General features: G+C 40.4%; 2 protein-coding genes across 7 annotated transcripts in view; both read right to left on the bottom strand.

Moving 5' to 3' along the window:
- LOC134751991 (uncharacterized) overlaps positions 1–23,081 on the bottom strand; it is a 254,773-nt gene that overhangs the window by 108,508 nt on the left and 123,184 nt on the right. The window lies entirely within an intron of this gene.
- LOC134751982 (protein hu-li tai shao) overlaps positions 1–23,081 on the bottom strand; it is a 136,270-nt gene that overhangs the window by 27,286 nt on the left and 85,903 nt on the right. For all 6 annotated transcript variants that reach the window (XM_063687514.1, XM_063687512.1, XM_063687510.1 and 3 more), the window contains exons 3-10: positions 9,305–9,401; positions 5,118–5,291; positions 4,843–4,975; positions 3,877–4,047; positions 3,402–3,569; positions 1,327–1,547; positions 761–898; positions 264–358 (exon numbers count right to left, since the gene is read on the bottom strand). In XM_063687514.1, coding sequence (XP_063543584.1) covers positions 264–358; positions 761–898; positions 1,327–1,547; positions 3,402–3,569; positions 3,877–4,047; positions 4,843–4,975; positions 5,118–5,291; positions 9,305–9,397 — 1,193 coding nt within the window. In that variant the 5' untranslated portion in view covers positions 9,398–9,401. The remainder of the gene's footprint in view (positions 1–263; positions 359–760; positions 899–1,326; positions 1,548–3,401; positions 3,570–3,876; positions 4,048–4,842; positions 4,976–5,117; positions 5,292–9,304; positions 9,402–23,081) is intronic.

The raw sequence follows: 23,081 nt of genomic DNA on the forward strand, positions 1-23,081 counted from the left end.
TACCTATTATCTAATGCTAAAAAAACGAACATTTCGTAATTACGACAGTCGTAAGCGTAAGTAAATTTGATGCAAACAGAACGATTACGTTTACGCAATGCTTGGTGCCCGGAACTTAACGTTTTTTACGTTCGCTTACGCTCCGTGTGTTGAGGGCCTAAAAGTTGTCATTGTCATTTAGAATAGAATAGAATATTTTTATTTTACTTAAAAATGTGGTACAAGAGATGCATTTTCGCTACAGAACTCTTAAAACAACATACCCTTGTCGGTACAGTTCCTCTTCTTCAAGCAGATATCCCAGAGAGGACACGGCCGGCGGCACTTCCACATCGTTCTTGGGTTTCGGCACTTCGTTCTGAAAAATAAAATATTTTCACATTATACTAAACGAAAATAGCTTCCTGTTTAGAATAGCCAGGCGTGTCTCACTCCGCGATTTCGTCACGTCGCTACAAGTACCTGCGGTCGCCTCAATTTTGAGGTTTTGCCATAGTAATTGCCGCACACCGCTGTGGAACGGACCTAGTACTATTATAATATTCTGTGGAATAGCTACGATTAACAAATGTTAGAACAGCATAGGTTTTACCCGAGTCGAGTTTTGTTCTATGAGATCGGGACGGGACGGGTCGCTGGGGACTGGAGACAGACAGACAGACAGACGGACGGACGGACGGACAACAAAGTGATCCCATAAGGGTTCCGTTTTTTCCTTTTGAGGTACGGAAACCTAAAAAGTTAGAGGAACGTTCTGTACCTTGATGAGCGGGTGGCGGTAGATGTACCCGGTGCGGAAGCCGGCGTTGTCCAGCATGCGCATGAGCGCCTCGAACTCCTCCCCGCCCACGCGCCACTTCCCGTCGCCGGCCGGCGCCGAGCGGGACTGCGAGTAGATCTGAAATCAAACGGTTATATTTAGTCATTTTTTCAATGCGACCAGCAGATGCAGGTCATCCTGAGGAACCTTTTTTGTTGGACTTCACAAGTAGCCTGCCTGGCGTGGTGGAAGGTCTCTTCGATAGACACCTGGTGTCAGTCCTCACCTTGTGCCTAGTCTCCTCATCCAGCAGATGCAGGTCATCCTGAGGAACAGCTACCAGGCGCAGCTGAACCTCATAAGCGGCAGTGATCTGCCTGGCGTGATGGAAGGCCTCTTCGATAGACACCTGGTGTCAGTCCTCACCTTGTGCCTAGTCTCCTCATCCGGCAGATGCAGGTCATTCTGAGGAACACCGGCCAGGCGCAGTTGGATCTCACAAGCGGTAGTCAGCAGCCTGGCGTGGTGGAATGCCTCTTCAATAGACACCTGTTGTCAGTCCTCACCTTGTGCCTAGTCTCCTCATCCAGCAGATGCAGGTCATCCTGAGGAACACCGGCCAGGCGCAGTTGGACCTCACAAGCGGCGGTCAGCTGCCTGGCGTGGTGGAAGGCCTCCTCGAGTGACGCTCCGCAGCAAAGGGCCCCGGCGCCGGTCAGCATGAGCACCTTGGCCGAGGGTCCGAGGGCGCGAACCATCTTCTCGTGCTCCTCGTTGTCCAAGAGACCTGAAAGAGTATGATATGAGATTTGCTGAAAGCATAGGTGAGATAAAGTATAACTGTTAATTGACAGTTCATAAACCTTATTGCAAAAGGCATAAGGGGTTCTCTTCCTTTTCGCCGAAAATTGTATTGCAGAATTTCACTTGGCAACCAACTTTTCGCCAAAGTTTCATTTGGCCGAATTTCATTTCCCAACTTTACATAATTAAACCTAACCTAACCCAACCTAGTACGTCATTTTCGTTTCGCAACTATGGGGTTGGGAAATGAAATGGTTGCGAAATAATTATTTGGTAACGATTGGTTTGTCAAATGAAACTTTGGCGAAAAGGGAGTACAGCGGCATAAGGTCCACCAATGGACAGATAAGAGTGTCGCTGTTTATATATTCTCAAAACAAAGAGATCCTCCAGTCTTTTATCGATTCTATTAGTATCAGCCGGGCTAGAACATGATTGGCGCGAGAGTATCTCGCCGCGACATAGACTACCCGTCCCCCTTTAATTCATACAGTTAGTAAAAGACGGGTAGTCTATGTCGCGGCGAGATACTGTTGCGCCAATCATGTGCTCGGCCAACCAGGTGCAGACATATATTTCTATGGGCGCAGACAAGCTAACCGTATTATCTGTTATTTTATCGCAATCGAACCAGAAGTCATTCGGGTGCACGCGTTTAAGAGGCCGTAGTCGATTTTGGAGCAAAAATTTTAAATTGATAGATTTAGTCGTTGAAATAATACACGTTTTGTTACGTAATATCTAAATAACAAGTATTGGTTTCTATTAGCACGTCTTCTCATCTTGCCTTTTAATAATGAGGTCGCGAGCGTGCGTCACCGGTAATATATGAAAAGAAGGGGTAGTTTTTAAAAATTCATCAAAAATTTATGGTGGTAAATTAGGTATACAAATTGATGTACAAGAATAGTTTCAGCAAATGTTGTAGATTGTTTAAGTATCAAAATTACGTTGAAATTAAGTCGATTTTCAGAGAAATTGTCACTTGTTTTTAAGTAATTTCTGGAGAAAATTGATTTCGTCTAACTTTCATTTACACTGCTTCAAAGTCATAATAATAAAAATGTAATCTGATAAACGTCAAGTACAGGATATGTGTAATACAAAATTACCATGTTTAGCCGTCCAAACTTTACGAAATTTACAAATAAGAGCGACAAAATCAGTGCTTTACGCGCGTTTACCTAAACGTCCATCAGAAAAGCAAACATTACTAATTTAGTGAGTCTGTTTTCAAAAAATTGATCTGATAAAATGTAAGATAAGAAGACGTGCTAATAGAAACCAGTACTTGTTATTTCAATTAGGCAACAAAAGGTGTACAATTTCACCGACTAAATCTATCAATTTTACATTTTTGCGACTAAAATCGACACCGGCCTCTTAAGCAGTGCAAGGGTGCACACAGATTCGGTTGGTTTAGAAAAACTATAAGTTTCGATTCCAATGATCCGTTTGGCAAACCTAATGGTAACGAAGATGATGTTCCTGCATTATTGGCGCAGTCGATAGGACAGTATCAACCGACTTTCCGTCGATCCGACGTACTTCCCTACAAGTCGCATTTCTCCGCCGATTTTCGGGAAACTTTGTGACCAAGTTTATGGAAAATTTTCAAAACGGCAGAGTCTCAAGTGTCCGCTAGGTATACAGCTAACAGACTCATAAGTAAATGCTTACCAGGTGGCACGCAGTGGTATACCAGGGGTCCCAATAGCGCGGCCTCGTGGGATAGGGAGTAGGCCGCGCCGGGTGCTGGCACCGGGAGAAGGCAGGGGGGCTGTGTGCACGTGCACGGAGCGTCGGTAGGGTACAACAGTATCCTGTATTCGCTTACCGGGCGGCACGCTGTGGTAGGCGAGCGGTCCCAGCAGCGCCGCCTCGTGGCCGAGCGGCAGCAGGCCGCGGCGGGAGCTGGACACGGCGAGCGCGCCCGGCGAGCGCACGTGCAGCACGCAGCGCAGGTCCGGCCGCGCCGCGTGCACCGACGCGTGCAGGGAGAAACCTGCAAAATATACACTTGTTACTAATTACCAAATGCTATCTAAAAGAACATTCCATAAACTGACAATGAAGTAGTGAGTAGAATTGTTGGGCACCATGCCTATCGTTTCGTGATTCACAAAAAAAAAACACTTTGATTGAGAGATTGCCTGTCTATCGAACAAAACAACGAAGTGGATTTCTGTTCAACTAGATTAGCTACCGATTAGCTGCATGGTACAGCACAGCAGTAAATATGTAGATGATTGCGGGCGTTATTTATCATTTAATAATTTTCAAGTTTGTTTTCAAAATTCTGGTCGGCTCACCTTCAACGTTCACGGGGAAGTTGGTGGTCCCCTGGTCCTGCACCACTCCCTGCATGTCGACCTTCACCAGCGAGGAGGCGGTGACCTCATGAGGGAGTAGCCCGCGAGGAGTGGTCAGGACTTGCTCTACGGCAGTGTTGAGACGGGCGGTGATTTGGCCGTTGATGCCGGCTGAAATAAAAACGGTATAAATTACACTTTGAGAAATAGGTACAGTCTCATAAGAGAAATCATAATGCCAATTGGCATTAACTGCTGGCAGGCCAGGCTCCAGGCTGCAGTTAACTGCTTGATGGAGTAAAAACGTAACTCCCATTGACTAAGGACAGGTCAGCAGGATACTAGCACAAGCTAAGGTCTAGGTTTTTAGGTTTCGGCCTATAAATTCGTCGAATACAAATAGTTCTCTGCAAAATATCTTGCAAAGCAAACTATTTTACACAGATAATGTCGTAAAAGTGAGCCACATTGCCCGAAGAATGCATAGCTGTTACGCGTAAAATGTGGTGTTCAAAAGTGGCAATCCCAGTCAGAAAAGCGCTCAGGATAGCGCAAGTCTAAGAATAAACAGTTGGGCGACTTCAAAGGGTTGCTGAGAACTTTGGGGATATCGAGTCCTTATTTAGTAGAGTGTGCGACTAAATAATGTTTCGGTGTCAATGTTGTAGATTTATTAATTACTTACTCTGGGTCGACCAGACGGTAGCAAGCTGCCAATTTGCAGAAAACGAAACCGAAGCTCTTGATGCCGTTGATGGGCGCGCTTGGGATCCGTAGCGTGTTGTTAGGGACCTGGAGTCTACTTACTCCGAGTCCACCCGAGCAGGACCACCAGACGGTAGCAATAGCAAGCTGCCAACATGCAGCGGAATTTCTCGCCCTTCCGTAGCCAAATCCCTCAATGCCGTTGATGAGGAGCTCACAGGGCTCTGCAGGGTAAGAACAGAACTAGAACAGTCTACTTACTCTGGGTCCACCCGAACAGGTCCACCAGACGGTAGCAAGCCGCCAGCTTGCAGCGGAGGATCTTCTCGCCCTTCTCGTAGCCGAAGCCCTCGATGCCACGGATGTCGTTGATGGGAAGCACGCAGCTGGGGCTCTGAAACGTTTGATATCAATATTAGATAATGCAATTCTCATTCAACTGCTCCCGATTAACTGGAACTGGATAACTTAAAACCTCCTCCTCGCAGTTCCTCGCGGAACATGAAGGACATGAGCTGCCACTGTGGCTGTCTTACCCTGAAGGTACCGGTGTGCAGCCTGCCGCCGACCATCTCCCGTATGCGCTGCAGCAGCGGCGCGTCGCCTCCTTCGTGCATCTGCTGGTCTAGCACCCGCTCCAGCTCCTCACGGAACAGTTTGGAGGACATGAGAGCTTCCACGCGCTTGCGGCGCTCCATTTCGCGGACATCCTGGGGGACAAAGTGAATGCTTAATTATTTGACATTGAATTAAAACTAATATTATAACTGTCTCAGATGGGTGTTTTCACTTAACTGTGTACCATTAACGGAAGGTTAGCAATCGTCACAAAACTGACGGTTAATATAACACTGACGGTTAATGTCAAATCCCATACATTTTGTCAGGAAAGTGACAGACGTGACTTTAACACAAGTCGCGCTATAATTTACAAGTTATAATATAAATGCCCAGATATATGCATTGTGCACGAATGTAAGTTTATCTTATCTTGTCAAGAGAACAAGTGTTAAATTAGTTATTTTTTTTATAAAATCTTGCTCTACTAGCTTCTGCTAGTGTATAGAAACTTTAGAATGTCTAGCTAGAGTGATGATTTTCGTGATACAAACTATCCTATGTCTTTCCCCTTGTGTCAAACTATGGTCAATTGTCCATACCTAAATTCGTCTAAATCGGTTCCGCGGTTAAGCTGCAATTCCACCAGTGATGTGCGAGGATGCGTAGCGATGGGTTGTGTTTGTTAAACGCCAATAGAAACACTTCATTTACTTAGGTCGGGTTGCATCAAACCGTCTGTCACGGTTTTAGCGTTCGCTAAATTTTATTGTATGGGAAGTTTCATAGTTCTCTGCTGCGTGACGTTGATCAGTCTGTTAATTGTGGTTGGTGCAACTGGCCGGCAATAGGGTTAGTGCAGCTCTAGTCGGCAATAGGGTAGTCGACACATGATGAATTTTAATAGAAAATGAGCAATTTATCACAATAAATTGGAAACTTAAAATATATGGGAATAATAAATAAATACTAGACTTGAAAGTTTCGAAAAAAAAATACTTTTTTTCAAACTTTCAAATAAGAAAAAAATATTGTACAGCAACAATATACATAAACGCAACATTTCACCGACAAAATCTCAATTTCCCTGTTTTCCATACATCGAAACGGCTTTTAAGCAAACTAACACAGTGACGTCACGATCACGCCATTTTGTTAGAGCGTTTGCTCAGTAAAGTGCAGGTGCCAGACTTTGACCATCATTTGTGACAATATTGCTTTAAGACAATGGGTCCCATACAGACATTTGATCCTCAAAACAAACCTGATCGACTGATACCATTAAAAAAAATGTCAACTACTCTATTATTGTGTCTTAACGAACACATCCCTAGCTACGCGTGAGGACGGGCTATTTTTTTAAGTAAAATCAGCTACTCTTTATCCCTTTTCCAGGCATAGTACGATTTATGACGCCAATATAATATGGTAGTTGACAATTTTTTTTAATGGTATGAGTCGATCAGGTTTGTTTTGAGGATCAAATGTCTGTATGAGACTGATTGTCTTAAAGAAATATTGTCACAAATGATGGTCAAAGTCTGGCACCCGCAAGGTATGTGCGAGGGCACATCGCTGGTGGAAACGCATCCTACAGCGTGAAAAGGTAACAGACTGACAGACATCCCACAAATCAACACAAGTGCAATAATGCGTCAGTCATCAAGATATTAACGTCTCTTCATTGGCACCCTCTTATCGTGTTGGTTTATCGGCGCTAAGTTGACAGCGAGGGGCTCTAAGTGTACGATAATATTTGTTCTCACTTGAGTGCTGTTGGAAGGAAAACTGAAATGTTCTGAGGTATTTAATACTTAACATTAACCTAATTTTACGATTTAACTGATGTAATCGAACTTAAACTATCGTGAGACATATTTAAAAATATTTAGATCAGCACGACGTACAACCGCCGCGGACACTCGTGCCTGAGGAAGGATTCACAAAGAATCCGAAACATGTCGCCAAAAGCGACTAAAAATAATAGTGAGTGAAACCGTACTGATCTTAACTCACGTACTTTTCTACTCTCAGCCGAGAGCCTAGATCTCCATTCACAATTGGGGGTCGCTGTTGCTCTACGTCCGTAGGAATTACCTTAGATAACGCTACACGTGATCCCCGGGTGGTGCTAACAGAGCAACAAACTTAGTAACTGGACTGTCCTCCAGGACCTAGCAGTGCTTATTGGATACAAATCACTCGATTACAATGCCAACAATGAAAAAAAAGCCCTAATAGTGCAATTAGTGCACGAGTAAGCTCTCCAAAATATCGCCGCTTTACTTACTCAACCTCGTATCTGCAACACTCATTTGATGACAAAAACACCCGTATTCCGAATGAAAGAAAAGCGACATTTCCATCAAATGATTGTTGCAGATATGAGGTTGAGTTAAGTATAGCGATGATATGTAAGAGAATTAAGTAGACATAGTGCTCACTCTATACATCAGTTTTGTTACCAAAAAGGCTATTATTTTCGTAGTCAACATCTAGCGTCAAGTAGCGGAATTATCAGTACTGCTACTCGACAATAGATGTCGCGCCGAACGGAAAGTCTAGCTCAACGATTTTCAACTAATATTATAACCGGAATAACCAGAACTCTATTTTCAACTCCTTCTGCTTATAACATTAGTCGTAAATTGTTGAGCAATACACTTTTCGTCAGTTGCGACACATGTGCGGGACAGAACATACGCAATGCGACAAAATGATTGTTCGGGTTATTCCTACTGTCTGTCTGTCCCTATGTATGCTTAGATCTTTAAAAGTCGGATCGGATTTTGATGCGGTTTTTTTAAATAGTGATTCAAGAGGAAGGTTTATATGTATAATACACCAGCATTGCACCCGTGCGAAGCCGGGGCGGGTCGCTAGTCGACAAACAATAGTTATTTGTTATACAAGGGTGCAAAGTTGTATTTTACCCGCGAGTGTGGAATTGAAACACGAGCAAGCGAAAGGATTCTATAGTTGAAGTTCTAAAATAGAATCCTGAGCGTAGCAACTGTTTCAACACACGAGAAGTAAAATACATTTGCACCCGTGTGTAACACAAAACTTTTCCTCTCACTATAGCGAGGAGAGTGCAACATCCACAGGCGTTAGATCATCTTCATCACTGGAATCACTTATTTTGTACGATATTATAACAGAAAACACTGGAAATTCTGATTTTTACGTGTCGGTGAGAATTGTTTTTAAGTAAAAAATTTGTTGACAATGTTGACATTTCTGTTCTGACCTGACGTATGAAATGTCAACGATGCGTTTTGAAATGGCATCGACTCAACTTGTGCGTTCAGAATTATATTTAACATCATTATAAAAAATCTAACGTTTCTTATGGAATTTTAAGGTTTATGACTTAAAATTATTAAATAAAGCTAAATTTGGTATTTTTTATTAGATTCTCAAACCATTTATTTAATGATAAATAATATCGAACGAACCATTATTATGAGCGTTTTACGTTTTGTTATCTGTCAAGCTACTTAAACACGCTCCATTCAAGGTCAAATTACTTTCCCCACTAGTGGATAAAATGCGTTTTTCCCCGCTTGTTTTAAAGGATAAAAGACGGCTTTCCGAGCTAGTGAGGGGAAAAATATATTTTAACACCTGCTCACAAAATTTCACGAGAATCGGTTGTGAATGTGAATTACGACTACTGCGAAACATCCGTACATACAAAAGTATTTTTCCCCAAGCTGAAACGGAGACCTTCGCTAACACTCGGTTAACTACCTACATTATTGTCGTAGCGGGGCATGGGGGCATTTGCTGGCTGAATATTAATTTTAAACGAAAGACCTTGGGTTGGGAGTAAAGGCACAGGGCGGGCACGCCATACACCAAAAATAATTTGCGTTTCTATGTGTGAATGGCACGTCTGTTATGCGTCATTGTGTGAGTAAGTTGCTTAAAAACCGAACTGAGCGTTCGCCAAAAGGTCGTCAATCTGCTGTCGCGGGGCGAGGTAATACGTGTCGGGGCGGGGCGGTGCGTGGCCGTTCTGTATGATAATACTATTACTTATTCCGTGGTAAAGGTTCGATCATACAGGCGCGCTTTGTGAGCGGGGCGCGATGAGAGCGGCACGGTCAGACCCCGCTATCAAAATGTGTGACGGTGCTGAAACCTTAGAAGAAATACTTACAGCGTCAATGTCTGCTGGACGCTGCTTCAATCTCTCCTCCTCCTCGGCCGCCGCGTTGCCGTTGGGCAGCGGCTCTGTGGCAGTGTCCGCCATCGCTCTGTAAAAAAAAGAAAATAATGTTAGTTAACTATTTATAAGTAAATGGTCAGAAGAAGCATATTTGATATGAGAAACTGTCTGAACGGTGACGAGAAAGCGTCTAGCGATTGACTTTTCTCGCCCAAATTCGTGTTTGTAAAAGATTTCATGCTGTTCACACTAGTCGTGTAAACTTTTTACAAGCTGATTTACTCAATCGTCAGCCGTGAGCCTTGCTACCTATGCCATACTTCTAAGCTTGCAACACGGCGTATTTCCATTTGTCCCCGCCGGACACAGATGGGAATAGCTGTATTTATATAAATCATTCCCATCTGTCCCCGCCTTTTGTACGAACGTGTTGTGTTTATCAACGAACGGATCAAAGTTAAATATGGCGTTATATAGATCTGTCAAACTTTTCATACAAGCACATTTTAACGAACTACGATAACGTTGACTAACGATTTATTGCAACCGGTCATAATATACGATGAAAAAACATATTTTCACCCACGTGTGTTTATTTGAGTAATTTTATAGATTCAAATGTATTGATGAAGACATAAGTATCATAACAAAAGATAACCTCAAGCCAATATGTGGAGTGATGTAAGCTCTTCCCACCAAATATGGTGGGTGAAAAAAAAAAAAAAAAAAAACTTGTTTTGTCCGTTTATTTGTTAATCTGTTATGCATCTATTGGCAATAGCAAAGTGAAAGTCTCACAACGTTATTTTAAAAGGTAAGTACATAGTGGTGAAGGACGCGGGAATTCGGTGGTTGCGAGCGGCACATGGTCGGTCGGAGTGGCGAGCCTTGGGGGAGGCCTATGTCCAGCAGTGGACGTCTATCGGCTGACATGATGATGATGATGATGATGAAGTACATAGTTGAGTTTCGTAAAATATTTCAATTAAAAGTATGTTCCTCTTTGTAATATATTTAAAGGGCCCTCCACACTCGTGCGCGAATCGCGGCGCGAAGCCGCGAACGCGAGTGTGGAGTCTATCGCTAATCAGTTAAATCGACTCCACACTCGCGTTCGCGGCTTCGCGCCGCGTAGTCTGGAGCGAGCTTAATATGTCTCTGTCTCACGGACCGGAAGTATTGTTACTAAAGAAACTAAATTCAAAAATCGATAAAATCGAACACTATTCGCATCTTGGTTACACGACTTAATCGATTAAGCGATCATATCACCGATAAGTAGTATCGATTTCTGTTTAAAATTGTAATTCAACCTAAAAACTCGTGACGAAAGTGATGATTAAAAATTTACTGTTTCAGAAAATAACTAGTTTACTATTTTTACAAAACGCTTGTGCACAAATAAAACAGCTATTTTTAATGAAACTAGTTATTTCTCCTTTGTGTTAACGTATTAGGTAATTCAAAAGGTAATGTAGGTGAGTTCTAAAGAATGATTCAGAGAGTTCAATTACCTTTCTGAATATAAAACGAGTGGGCGGTAATTACACGTTATGGTGTTATCGACGCTGCCTAGAACCTAATTACATATAACACATTATACATATATTACATATGTTATAACACTTATAACATGTATAATAGCATTATGAAGCAGATATATATTCGAGCATAGAGTAACTTATACTAGAGCGGTACTGTCATAGTAACATTTGTAACCACAGTAAATTCATTGCCATCTGTCGACACACTTTAAAACTAAAAATGAAGATTTATAAAGATATGATAAAATGTATTTAAATATGGATAAATGTTTTTTTTTTATTTGCACTCGGCGGCGTGGCCTTAAACAGAGTATCCAGTTTTAAATACCTGGGACATGTAATCACCGAGGATCTAAAGGACGATGCGGATATTGAGAGGGAACGCAGGGCACTGGCAGTAAGAGCTAATATGTTGATTCGCAGGTTTGCGCGTTGTACAGTGGAGGTTAAGAAAACATTGTTCATGTCGTATTGCCAATCATTCTACACGTGCGGCCTGTGGATCAATTATACGAAGCGTGCTTACAGTGCTCTGCGTGTCCAGTTCAATAACGGCTTCAGGATGCTGTTGGGGCTACCACGCTTTTGCAGTGCATCAGGCATGTTTGCACAAGCACGAATGGACGATTTTCATGCCATAATGAGAAAAAGAATCGCCTCTCAAATGTATCGCCTGCGGGGTAGCACCAACAGCTTGCTGGTAGATATAGCCGAGAGGTGGGATTGTCCGTTTTGTAGCCACTGGGCGTCGGCTCATCGTCCTGTTTACCGGGACCCCAAATAAATAAATAAATAAAACTGTAATACCTAGGTTAAGATGTACTAACTCTAATATTATAAGTCTGTATATAACTAACAATCTATGGGCAATCAGGCCTGAAATAAAGAATTTTATTATTATTATTATTCATTATTTTTATGATTTTGACCCATGTTCTTTCACTGATATGCGTAAAAATTGTTAAATTACAAACGAAACCGTCAACGCCATCTATACGACAGTAGGCCAAAGCTAGTAGCGCCCTCTGATCGAGAGTCAAATTTTCTTGATTTTCGAGGCACTTGTTTTCCTTAGACTGTATCCATCTATCTTTGATTCGAGACACGACGTCGCAATGATATGATCTGGAAGGTTATGATGGTCGCGTTTTGGTCGCCTGTCATGTCATGCGTCACTTACGCACTTACATACTTGTTAGAATATGACAGTCGCGGTACAAACGATAATAAGCCATCTTAGCCTCTCTATTTGTAATAGTACATTACGATACAAGTGCGAAAAATAGGAAATTCGAAACAAGTTAAAACACGATTAATTTTAAATCGACACGACACGAGTTACGAATTACCTATGCGCACATGTATCGTACAACGTTTTACAGTACATATGGCCCTTTAAATTTTTGACCTAGTTGCGTAATGTGCTAATTATCGCACTAGTGCGGTAAAGTAAATATGTACGGTAATAGTTATTTACGAAACAAGTGCGGAAAAGAGGCAATTCGAAACGAGTGGCGATAAATTAAAACACGACCGCAGGGAGTGTTTTAAATCGACACGAGTTGCGAATTACCTATTCGCACGTGTATCGTACAACGTTTTACAGTACATATGGCCCTTTAAACTTTCGACATATGCACGAAAAGTGCTCTTTTACGCACTAGTGCGAGAAAGTAGCACCACATGTACTGTAAATTAATATAGTTATGACATTATCTACTTCTTCGAATCTGTAACGGGGTATTTATTTTATATGAAGACAGTATAATGTATATGCATTTTTAGGGTTCCGTACCCAAAGGGTAAAAACGGGACCCTATTACTAAGACTCCACTGTCCGTCTGTCTGTAACCAGGCTGTAACTCATGAACCGTGATAGCTAGACAGTAGACATTTTCACAGATGATGTATTTCTGTTGCCGCTATAACAACAAATACTAAAAAGTACGGAACCTTCGGTGGGCGAGTCCGTCTCGCACTCGTCCGGTTTTTGTGTTTAGATTTAAGGGTAAGAGGTTTATTTGTTTGTATGTGGACTATAATGATTGTTCCCAATTGTCACTAAAATGGATAGACCGGTTTAGTTCCGCTCTTCTGTATATGATTTCAGATTTGTGATACACCAGCGATGGTTCTCATAAAGGTTTAAATTAATCCGAAAGAGCGGGTCCAATTTTGTGTCAGAGTTTCAAATGAAAATATGTTATAAACCTAATAACTCATGTCCAGGGTCCAGGTTCTAATTTTATATTCTGTGACGATATGAAAGTCAAGTAATATTTAAGAAGTCTCGAACCGAAGTCACGTCGCGGATCTGTCAGCAATATTGTAAAAAAATCGGCCAAGTGCGAGTCGGACTCGCGCACGAAGGGTTCCGTACCATTAAGCAAAAAACGGCAAAAAAAATCACGATTGTTGTATGGGAGCCCCACTTAAATACTTATATTATTCTGTTTTAATTTGTTGTTATAGCGGCAACAGAAATACATCATCTGTGAAAATTTCAACTGTCTAGTTATCACGGTTCATGAGATACAGCCTGGTGACAGACGGACAGACAGCGGAGTCTTATTAATAGGGTCCCGTTTTTACCCTCTGGGTACGGAACCCTAAAAAAGATTATTCTTTTCGAATCTACAATCTACACTCAAGCAGACCAAACTCTGTGCATTATCACATTACAAGTTTATTCGCTAGCTTGGTATCTGACACAAATCCGCTTAAAGTTGACGCTTTAATCCTAGCGAATATATAATTAATATGTGACAGGTGACACGCAAATGACATGGATGTTAATTATATAATGCAACCGGATGGGTGTTTTTTCGAGTCAGTGAGGCGATTCGCACAGTGACCACGCGATTTGATGCGGTGTGTGGGACGACACATTTAATACGTTTATTAGTTCGTAAATAGAGAAATATAAGTAAGGAAAGAGAAATTTTAATTAATTATATCATAACTCTAAAACTCAAATAAAAGATGTAGCTCGGAAAGCGGCTAAGTTAAAGTGGGACTGGGCTGGTCATGTCTGCCGCATGCCGAAGGACATGTGGGCCAAAATAACCACAGAGTGGGTGCCCCGTGAGTCAAACCGGGGATCCGCGGCAGACCTCGTCGGCGATGGCGGGATAACTTGGACTCCTTTTTGAGTGACTGGCCAGATGTAGCTCAAAACCGGGAGGAGTGGAAGAAGAGGCCTTTGCCCAGCAGTGGGACACAATAGGCTCGTAATAACAAATAAGTAGATTAACAATGAAAAGTAATCTAAAATTACCTAAACAAAACTAAAAATAATACCTAAAAAAAAAACTATATCTAAAGAGGGTCCCTGGGGCACAGTGCCAAAGATACTGGCAGCATTTACTCGCTGAATCGCAACGCTTATTCGTTGAGCGAGGAAGCTGCTAGCTCTTTTCTTTTTAGTCCCCAGTGACCTCAACCAGCCGTTTGGCCAAATCCGCGAACAAACTCTGAGAAAAGTAACACTGGTAACTCCATACATCAATTTTCTAGGTCTGATCAGGGCCATTAAGTTTAGAGACCCAGGGCCTTAGAGATCGTCCAAATCCGAATATTCTGAATCAACAGCATGACCCCGATACCTGGGACGATATTTACACAACGTTAGCGCTAATAAAGTTTTTGCAACAGAGATCCCGATTAAATCTCTGTATTTAACAGTGGATTGCGCAGGCGTCCCACGAAGTTGCGCAAAACCGCCATTTTAGTTGCGAAGCGCTGGTTGGGAGAGGTCATGAGACGCAAGTTACGAGCGAATAGCCTTAATCCTCATGTGAGCTTTCCCGGTTGAATCCTTTCTATTAGCCGTTTTTATGAATACGAGCGATTTCAATTCCCAGCGAGAGACTCATTGACCTAGTAAGCGAGCGTTTGACCCGGGAAAAGCATAACAATCTAAAAAAAATAAAAAATCGGCCAAGTGCGAGTCGGACTCGCGCACCGAGGGTTCCGTACTTTTTAGTATTTGTTGTTATAGCGGCAACAGAAATACATTATCTGTGGAAATTTCAACTGTCTAATAGCTGTCACAGTTCATGAGATACAGCCTGGTGACAGACAGACGGACAGCGGAGTCTTCGTAATAGGGTCCCGTTTTTACCCTTTGGGTACGGAACCCTAAAAAGGAAAATCGAAAGTATTAAGTTTTTAAAAGAAAATCCAGTTTGAATGTTCGTTCTTGCAAGCTAAATAAGACCCCATTTCCATTATTCGAATGAGCTGAAACTTCACATACATATGTAAGTATCGAGCTGATCTGATGATGGAGACAGGAGGTGGCCATAGGAACTCTATGACAAAACAACGCACACTAATTGTGATTGGGTTTATTATAATTGTCTGGATGAGTATTAGTTGCCTGTTGACTAACGGCGACTATGCGGGAAAGCTGTCTATCGGTGTGTACGATTTTGAAAGTTGCCATACAAATTTTGCTGTCACTACGGTATTCGATAAAATCCCGTATACGGTATACGGGAAAAAATTACGCCGTGTGAATCTAGCCAAACGCCTATATCTTGTACTATGAGTCAATATTGAGTAATAAGTACTCATCAAGTCTGCTGACTCAGCGCTCTGAGCGCACTCAAGTTTGCATGATGATACAATTATGCAACAGGAGGGGATCCTTACTTACAAAAAGTGATGAGTAAAAACCGGCCAAGTGCAAGTCGGACTCGCGCACCGAGGGTTCCGTACCATTACGCAAAAAAAAAACGGTAAAAAAATCACGTTTGTTGTATGGGAGCCCCACTTAAATATTTATTTTATTCTGTTTTTAGTATTTGTTGTTATAGCGGCAACAGAAATACATCATCTGTGAAAATTTCAACTGTCTAGCTGTCACGGTTCATGAGATACAGTCTGGTGACAGACGGACAGAAAGACAGACGGACAGTGGTCTTAGTAATAGGGTCGTGTTTTAAACCTTTGACTACGGAACCCTAATAAAATATACAGGGTGGCTAAAAAATAAGTGCATTCCCGTTGCCAGGGAGGTTTTGGGATTATGCAACTATGCTATGATGAGCTATGAGCAACTTTTACTGTGGGACTAACCACAAAATCGCGAAAAAAAAAATCCTCTCATAGAAAATGGTCCAACCAAAATGTATGAAACAGCCAAAATTTTTTCGCGATTCCGTGGTTGGTCTCATAGTAAAAGTTGCTCAGTATAATCAAAGATAGATATAACTCCGTAATAGATGGATACAGTCTAAGGAAAAAACGTGCCTCGAAAATCACGAAAATTTGATTCTCGTTCAGAGGGCGCTACTAGCTTTGGCCTACACTCGTATAGAGGGCGTTGACTGTTTCGTTTGTTATTTATAATTTTAACGCATACCAGTGAAAGAACATGGGTCCAAATCGTATAAAAATAATAAATGCAAATAAAAAAAACATTTATCCATATTAAAATACATTTTAACGTATTTTTATAAATCTTCATTTTTAGTTTTAAAGTATGTCGATAGATGGCAGTGAATTTAAAGTGGTTACAAAATTTACTATGACAGTACCGCTTTATCTTATTATATCCTCATTGGTATAATCCTAAAACCTTCCTGCTAACGCGAATGCACTTCTTTTTAAGCCACTGTAGATTAGAAACAACAATAGTAGATTGTTAACCAAGGGATGAAAGGCACTCATTCCTGCCGAGGTATTTTGGCGCTCGAACGCAGTGAGAGCGCCAATAGTCCCAGGCTGAAATGATGCGTTTCACCCGAGTTAAACACTCTACTTTTCATTTCGAATACGAGGAAAGTTATATGCATGTTTTTTTTTAAAACATGACCAAGTATAAACTTTCATAGTACTTTTTAAGTGTATTTTCAGTTAACAATTTAGCCAAAAGTGTCGTTATTTATGGAATAGAGAGTCAAATATCAAAATGGAAATTGTATAACAAATCCATTTGAACTCAAATTTCAATTGCTTATCGTAAAAAAAAAAATTAAAAATCGTACTTCGAACGTAAAATGCTCTAGTGCAGACACGTATCATTTTCTGCGCACCTTTTAGAACAACTATGATCCTTTTTCAGAGCATGAGAAATGAAAAATATTAAACAGACGCATAATTCATCACAATGTTACAGTAATCGTTAACAAAGTATTGTCAAATCAGCAACACATCGTTCCAAGAACATTTAACCGACGCGGCGTTGCGTAAGTATGTTTACGAATCGAGACATACGGTTTGTTGATGTACGTAGAATAATTAGCTATAAACTACGTCAGTAATACATTAGTACATTTATCATTGTCGATAGGTATTATCATAGAGTAACTTATACTAGAGCGGTACTGTCATAGTAAATTTTGTAACCCCAGTAAATTCACTGCCATCTGTCGACACACTTTAAAACTAAAAATGATGATTTATAAAAATACGAATGTATTTAAATATAGATAAATGATTTTTTTTATTTGCATTAATTATTTTTATGATTTTGACCCATGTTCTTTCACTGATATGCGTTAAAATTGTTAAATAACAAACGAAACCGTCAACGCCATCTATACGACTGTAGGCCAAAACTAGTAGCGCCCTCTGAACGAGAATCAAATTTTCTTGATTTTCGAGGCACGTTTTTTCCTTAGACTGTATCCATCTATTACGGAGTTATATCTATCTTTGGTATTATCGAGGTTGCTGGGAGTAAATTTTGGCACAAGAGATTAGTACATTTAACATTATCGATAGGTATTATCGAGGTTGCTGGGAGTAAATTTTGGCACAAGAGCAACGTGTTAGTAACTTACAAATGTAATGCACGAACTCCAAAGATCTTCTTTCTAAGTAGGGTTTGCAATATTCGTCCGATTTTCTTATTCGGATAATTCGAATAATAAAATTTGTATTATCCGAATATTCGAATATTTCGGATAATTTTGGATAATTATAAATGAAGTAAAATATTTATTCAAAGTAATATAATTCGTGAATATAGCGTTAAAATAAGCGTGGAGTTGATAACGGCGGAGATGCTAGAGTGCCATAATGCGAAGTTAGCATCTTGCTTTCAATTTTTTTTATGCGTAAATCAGCAGAACTATGGAAAAAATACCACCTAGGGCTATAGAACTATTAAGGGTGCTACTAGAACTCTCATAAAACGGTAAGATGCTAGTTTCAGAGACACATTATGGAATGCTTTGAGATCGTATTATCAAGCGGGAGACTCATGCAGAGTATAAATATCCCGAATGCAATTTTTTATTTCGTTGTTGGTGATTATGATTGCACTACTGAGCAAGCTCTTAGGGACGAAGACGAAATTCTGGCGGAAGATTCTAGGACCTATCAGAGATGAAGATAAAAGTTGGGAGGCGTAGGAAAAATAGGGAGCTAGAGAAGCTAGTTGCGGCACTCAATATAATTGGCTAGATTATAGCCGCACGACTTCGCTGGCTCGGTCACTTGGAGAGGACGGGAGAGAATTGAGCTGTGAGAAGATATGCCGCTTTAGTGATGTAGCCCTAAAAGACCTGTCCGGATATTCGAATATTATTCATATCCGAATATTCGGATTGCAAACCCTATTTCTATGGAAGCAGGAGTCATACGTCTTTCAAAATTGCTTTTTTAGGGTTCCGTACCCAAAGGGTAAAAACGGGACCCTATTACTAAGACTCCGTTGTCTGTCTGTCACCAGGCTGTATCTCATGAACCGTGATAGCTAGAAAGTTGAAATTTTCAGTTTTTTTTTAATATCACGTCGCTGGCAAATAGGCATACGGCCCGCCTGATGGTAAGCTGTCAACGTAGCCTATGGACGCCTGCAACACCAAAGATGGAAATAAGAGCTCCCTTTCTTCAAGTCACATGAGTACATCATTACGCATGCCCGCTAGAGCCGAAAGTCGAAACAAATCAAGCGCGGGCGCACAATACAATAGGCAATGAAAATCAAAGATGGCGGCGGTCGGTGACCCCGTGACCACACTTATATTTGCTGACTGTCCCGTAGTGTTTATGCAGTAATCCGGTATCTTCACCTAGACTACGATATTTGAGAATTTGTTCATGATATCGCATTTTTGAAGTCCTGACACTGACACTCACTTACTCATGTTAATATTTCAATTCGTGATATCTAGTAGTCACACCATAGATAAATAAGTAAGCATTGAGTGCTCACTCCATACATCAGTTTTGTTACCAAAACTTATGCTAGATAGTTTAGCTAGAGCGTGAAGAACTTATAATTTAAAAAAAAACTGATATAGATATATTCCATTTATTATTACAACAGTTTATTTCTGCAATAAAAAATACAGTTAATAATAAAAATAATATCCATTACTAATTATATTATCATCATACTTGCCAACGTTTGAATGCTGTTTTCAACAATTTATTCGAGTTTTGCATGTTGTAAATTGTATTAATGTTAGTTTCTGACCGACATAACTGTTATCATTCATTAGTGGAAACTGTATGGCTTGATGTGAATGTGTTATCTGATTTACTATGTGTGTTGTTTTTGACTGTTTGTTTCCCATAGGTTTAAATCCATACTAATATTATAAATGCGAAAGTCTGTCTGTCTGTGTGTTCCCTCTTCACGCTGAAACCGCTGAATTGATTTAGATGAAATTTGGCATAGAGATAGGTTGAGTCTCTGAGAAGGACATAGGATAGTTTTTATCCCGAAAATCATCCCTTAAGAAAGTAAAAAGCAGGTTGGAATTGAGATAATTAATGAAGTGCCTGCTAATTTGTGAGAAGAATTTTTCCAGGTGCTATACTTACTTTAGCTGCTGTTACTAAGTCCACGCAGACGAAGTCGCGGGCAAAAGCTAGTAAATTAATAAGACGCGGGTTATTTTCGTAATAGCTGACATCTAGCGTCGAGAAGCGGACTTATCAGTACTGCTACTTGACAATAGATGTCCAGTTCCCATATAAATTGCAGTCGGGTTGCAGTGTGCTCTGCAAGCTTTAGTAATGTCAGTGATGTTTACACAGACGATATCACCCGCCGGTGTCCGTTTACGGCTCGTGTTCGGTGACAATGTTGTTTTTACTAGTTCTGGTGAACGGTGGGCTTTTGTGTCTGTTGTTTTCCGTTACTGCAATATTGAAGTATTTAAATAAAGGAATGTGACAGGAAATAATCCACCAATAGGATAGCGACAGAGACGCTGAACCAATCATAACGAATCTCCAATCTGCTCCGCTACAAACATCAAAAACCCTAGGACTAACGATCACGGAGCAAAGCCGCGGAAGGAAAAACGGACAGACAGACAGACGGACATGGCGAAACTATAAGGGTTCCTAGATTGACTACAGAACCGTAACAATCGGTCAGTAAAAAATGACAGTACCTATTACCCATTGAAATAGAAAAGTTGTTAGTGCGGTGTGGTCCTGAAATCGCCATGACTTGAGAGAGCTCGGCCGAATTTCACCTTCCCATCATCGATGTACCTACATGCGATGTCGATGCTTCCCATACAAACGTAGTTCCGCTATAAAACTGCACATACAATGACATGAGGTATATCTAGGTCTGAAATTAGTTTATATAGCTCCAGTTTATAAAACAAACGAAATAGAGCAAAAACAAGTTTTTGTATGAAAAACTTAAATACGCTGTATTTTTTTAACTATGGTATCTGAAGCTACATAAACTAATTACAGACATAGATATATCTTATCCTATTGTAAGTACAAAGTTTCAGAGCAATCTAGCCAGTCGTTTTAAAATGAGAGCGGAACTACGTTTGTATGGAAAACCGAGCTTGCCGGAGACCCTTAATAATGGTGAAGAGATTTTTCATTGGCGATGCGGACTTTTTAGGACAAGGGAGTTTATTGAAGGCACAGGTGGTCCAATTTATATGTGACAACAAGTTTTCTAACAGTAAGCTAATGAGTACAGATAAACAGACAGATAGAAAAGGAAATATAACGGTGTCAATTACAATAGATCGGAAAGACGGTGTCACCGCGTCTACGGCTTCAGTCAGGGCCACAAATCAAAGGGGAGTTTATTGAAGGCACAGGTGGTCTAATTCATGTTTTTTTTATGATTTAGGAGGCAAACGAGCAGACGGATCACCTGATGGTAACCGATCACCGCCGCCCATGGACACCCGCAACACCAGAGGGGTTGTATGTGACAAGTTTTTTTACAGCAAGATAATGAGTACAGATAAACAGACAGACAGAAATGGAAATATAACGGTGTCAATTACAATAGATCGGAAAGACGGTGTCACCGCGTGTACGGGTTCAGTCAGGGCCACAAATCAATGGGGTTGACAGTGGGGGAGTAGGTTCACCTACTTAACTGTATCGCGTTTCAAAGACACACACAAAATAAGGAATTTTCTATGAAAAGGGACCTTATTGTCGATGGCGCTTACGCCATTGTTAACGATGCTCCGATAATCGATAACCATACTAGTCCTACAAACACTGGCCGAGAGGTGGGACGTGGGACTCCCCGATACTGCGGCGATGGATTGAACTCCATTCCACAGTGGGGAAATAAATTTTAAAGATTTTTAATTGTAATGCATTTAATATTGTCTTCGGTTACCGCGATAGTTACTCATGAAATAAAACTATGAAAACGGATTATATCGCGTATATTGAATTTATAAAACATCCCGACGTTTCGACGCTGTAAAGGGTTCGAAACGTCGGGATGTATTATAAATTTAATATACGCGATATAATCCGTTTTCATAGTTTTATTTCATGTAATGCATCTGTTATTAAAATTGTAATTTTATTTTATTTTAATGTTATTTATTTACAAATTATTTCCTGTGTACTAACATAGTTGTTCTAAGTATTACCTATTGTTACTAACATATTTAGTTTTAATTTAGGATTAGTTATTTTATTCTAAATGTAAATGTAATTGTATATGGAATTTTTATTCTGAAAATAAATTATTTGAATTTGAATTTTGAATAGTAATCATAATCATGTACAATGCCGCGCGACGCTGTGCGGCGTAAGCGTCATCGACAATAAGGTCCCTTTTCATAGAAAATGGCCCAAATAATTAAAATCAATAAGTTAACAAGTTGGTTTATGTAAGCAGCTGAATGTTATAATTAAGTCAGAATAACGTGTATGTATTTTCAGTCTGTGTATCGCCGATGATAATTGTTTGGTTTATTTTATTACGCATAAGAAACAAAACGAAAATCACAGATGCACTAAAATATGCACTTAAAATAAAATGGCGATGGGCCGGCCATGTAGCAAGATACACAGATGAACGGTGGACAAAAGAAGCGACTCTATGGAAAGGTCCCGACGTAAAAAGAAAGGCAGGACGACCACGAAAGCGATGGAGCGACGACATAGTAGCCACGGCCGGTCTAAGATGGCTAAAGAAGGCAAAAAACAGAGACGAGTGGAACAAATTGGAGGAGGCCTTTACCCAATAAAGTGGGGTTTCTATCAACTTTTAGTTTTAAATACATAAACATAAAAATAAGTAAAATAATTATACTAACCGAGTAAAATAAGTTTTAAAAAGTAAACATATATATATATTAATTAAAATAAATTAACAATATTAAGTGTTACCAAGTTTGTAAGTAGTTGATAAGAAAATAAAAAGGCTTTTTATTATTATTATTATTTATTATTTTATTATTTAAAGTAACATGTTTTGAAGACTAAATTTAACATCCATAGTACCCAACTTTAAAGAGCCGCGGATCCTGCACCAAACCATTGTTGAATGAAGTGTAAAACCCATCTAAATGCATGCTGCATTCGAACTACATATTCAATTATATAACCCAATGCTATTATGACGGCATTAGGACCGTTCTTACATATTGATGACGGCATTAGGACCGTTCTTACATATTGATGACATGGTTCATCGAATTCCACACATATTTATTCACTAGGTTCAATAAATACTATTAAAAACTGTAATAGATGTCATATATTAAAGAAAAAGTGACGAAGCCCTCCAGTGGTGAAGGCCGGATTCGAACCGTGGAACCACTTTTGTGGCGGGGTGGCCTAGGGGTTCATGGCGTTAGCCGCGATAGCTAAAGACGCCGGTTCGAATCCGGCCTTCACCACTGGAGGGCTTCGTCACTTTTTCTTTAATATATGACATCTATTACAGTTTTTAATTTATATATAGTAGTGTGACTACTTTAAAAAAACACAAATCAAAATATTTAATAAAATAATTTGATTTG

The sequence above is a fragment of the Cydia strobilella genome, chromosome 24 (assembly GCF_947568885.1).
Source record: "Cydia strobilella chromosome 24, ilCydStro3.1, whole genome shotgun sequence".
Classification (NCBI taxonomy): Eukaryota; Metazoa; Arthropoda; class Insecta; order Lepidoptera; family Tortricidae; genus Cydia; species Cydia strobilella.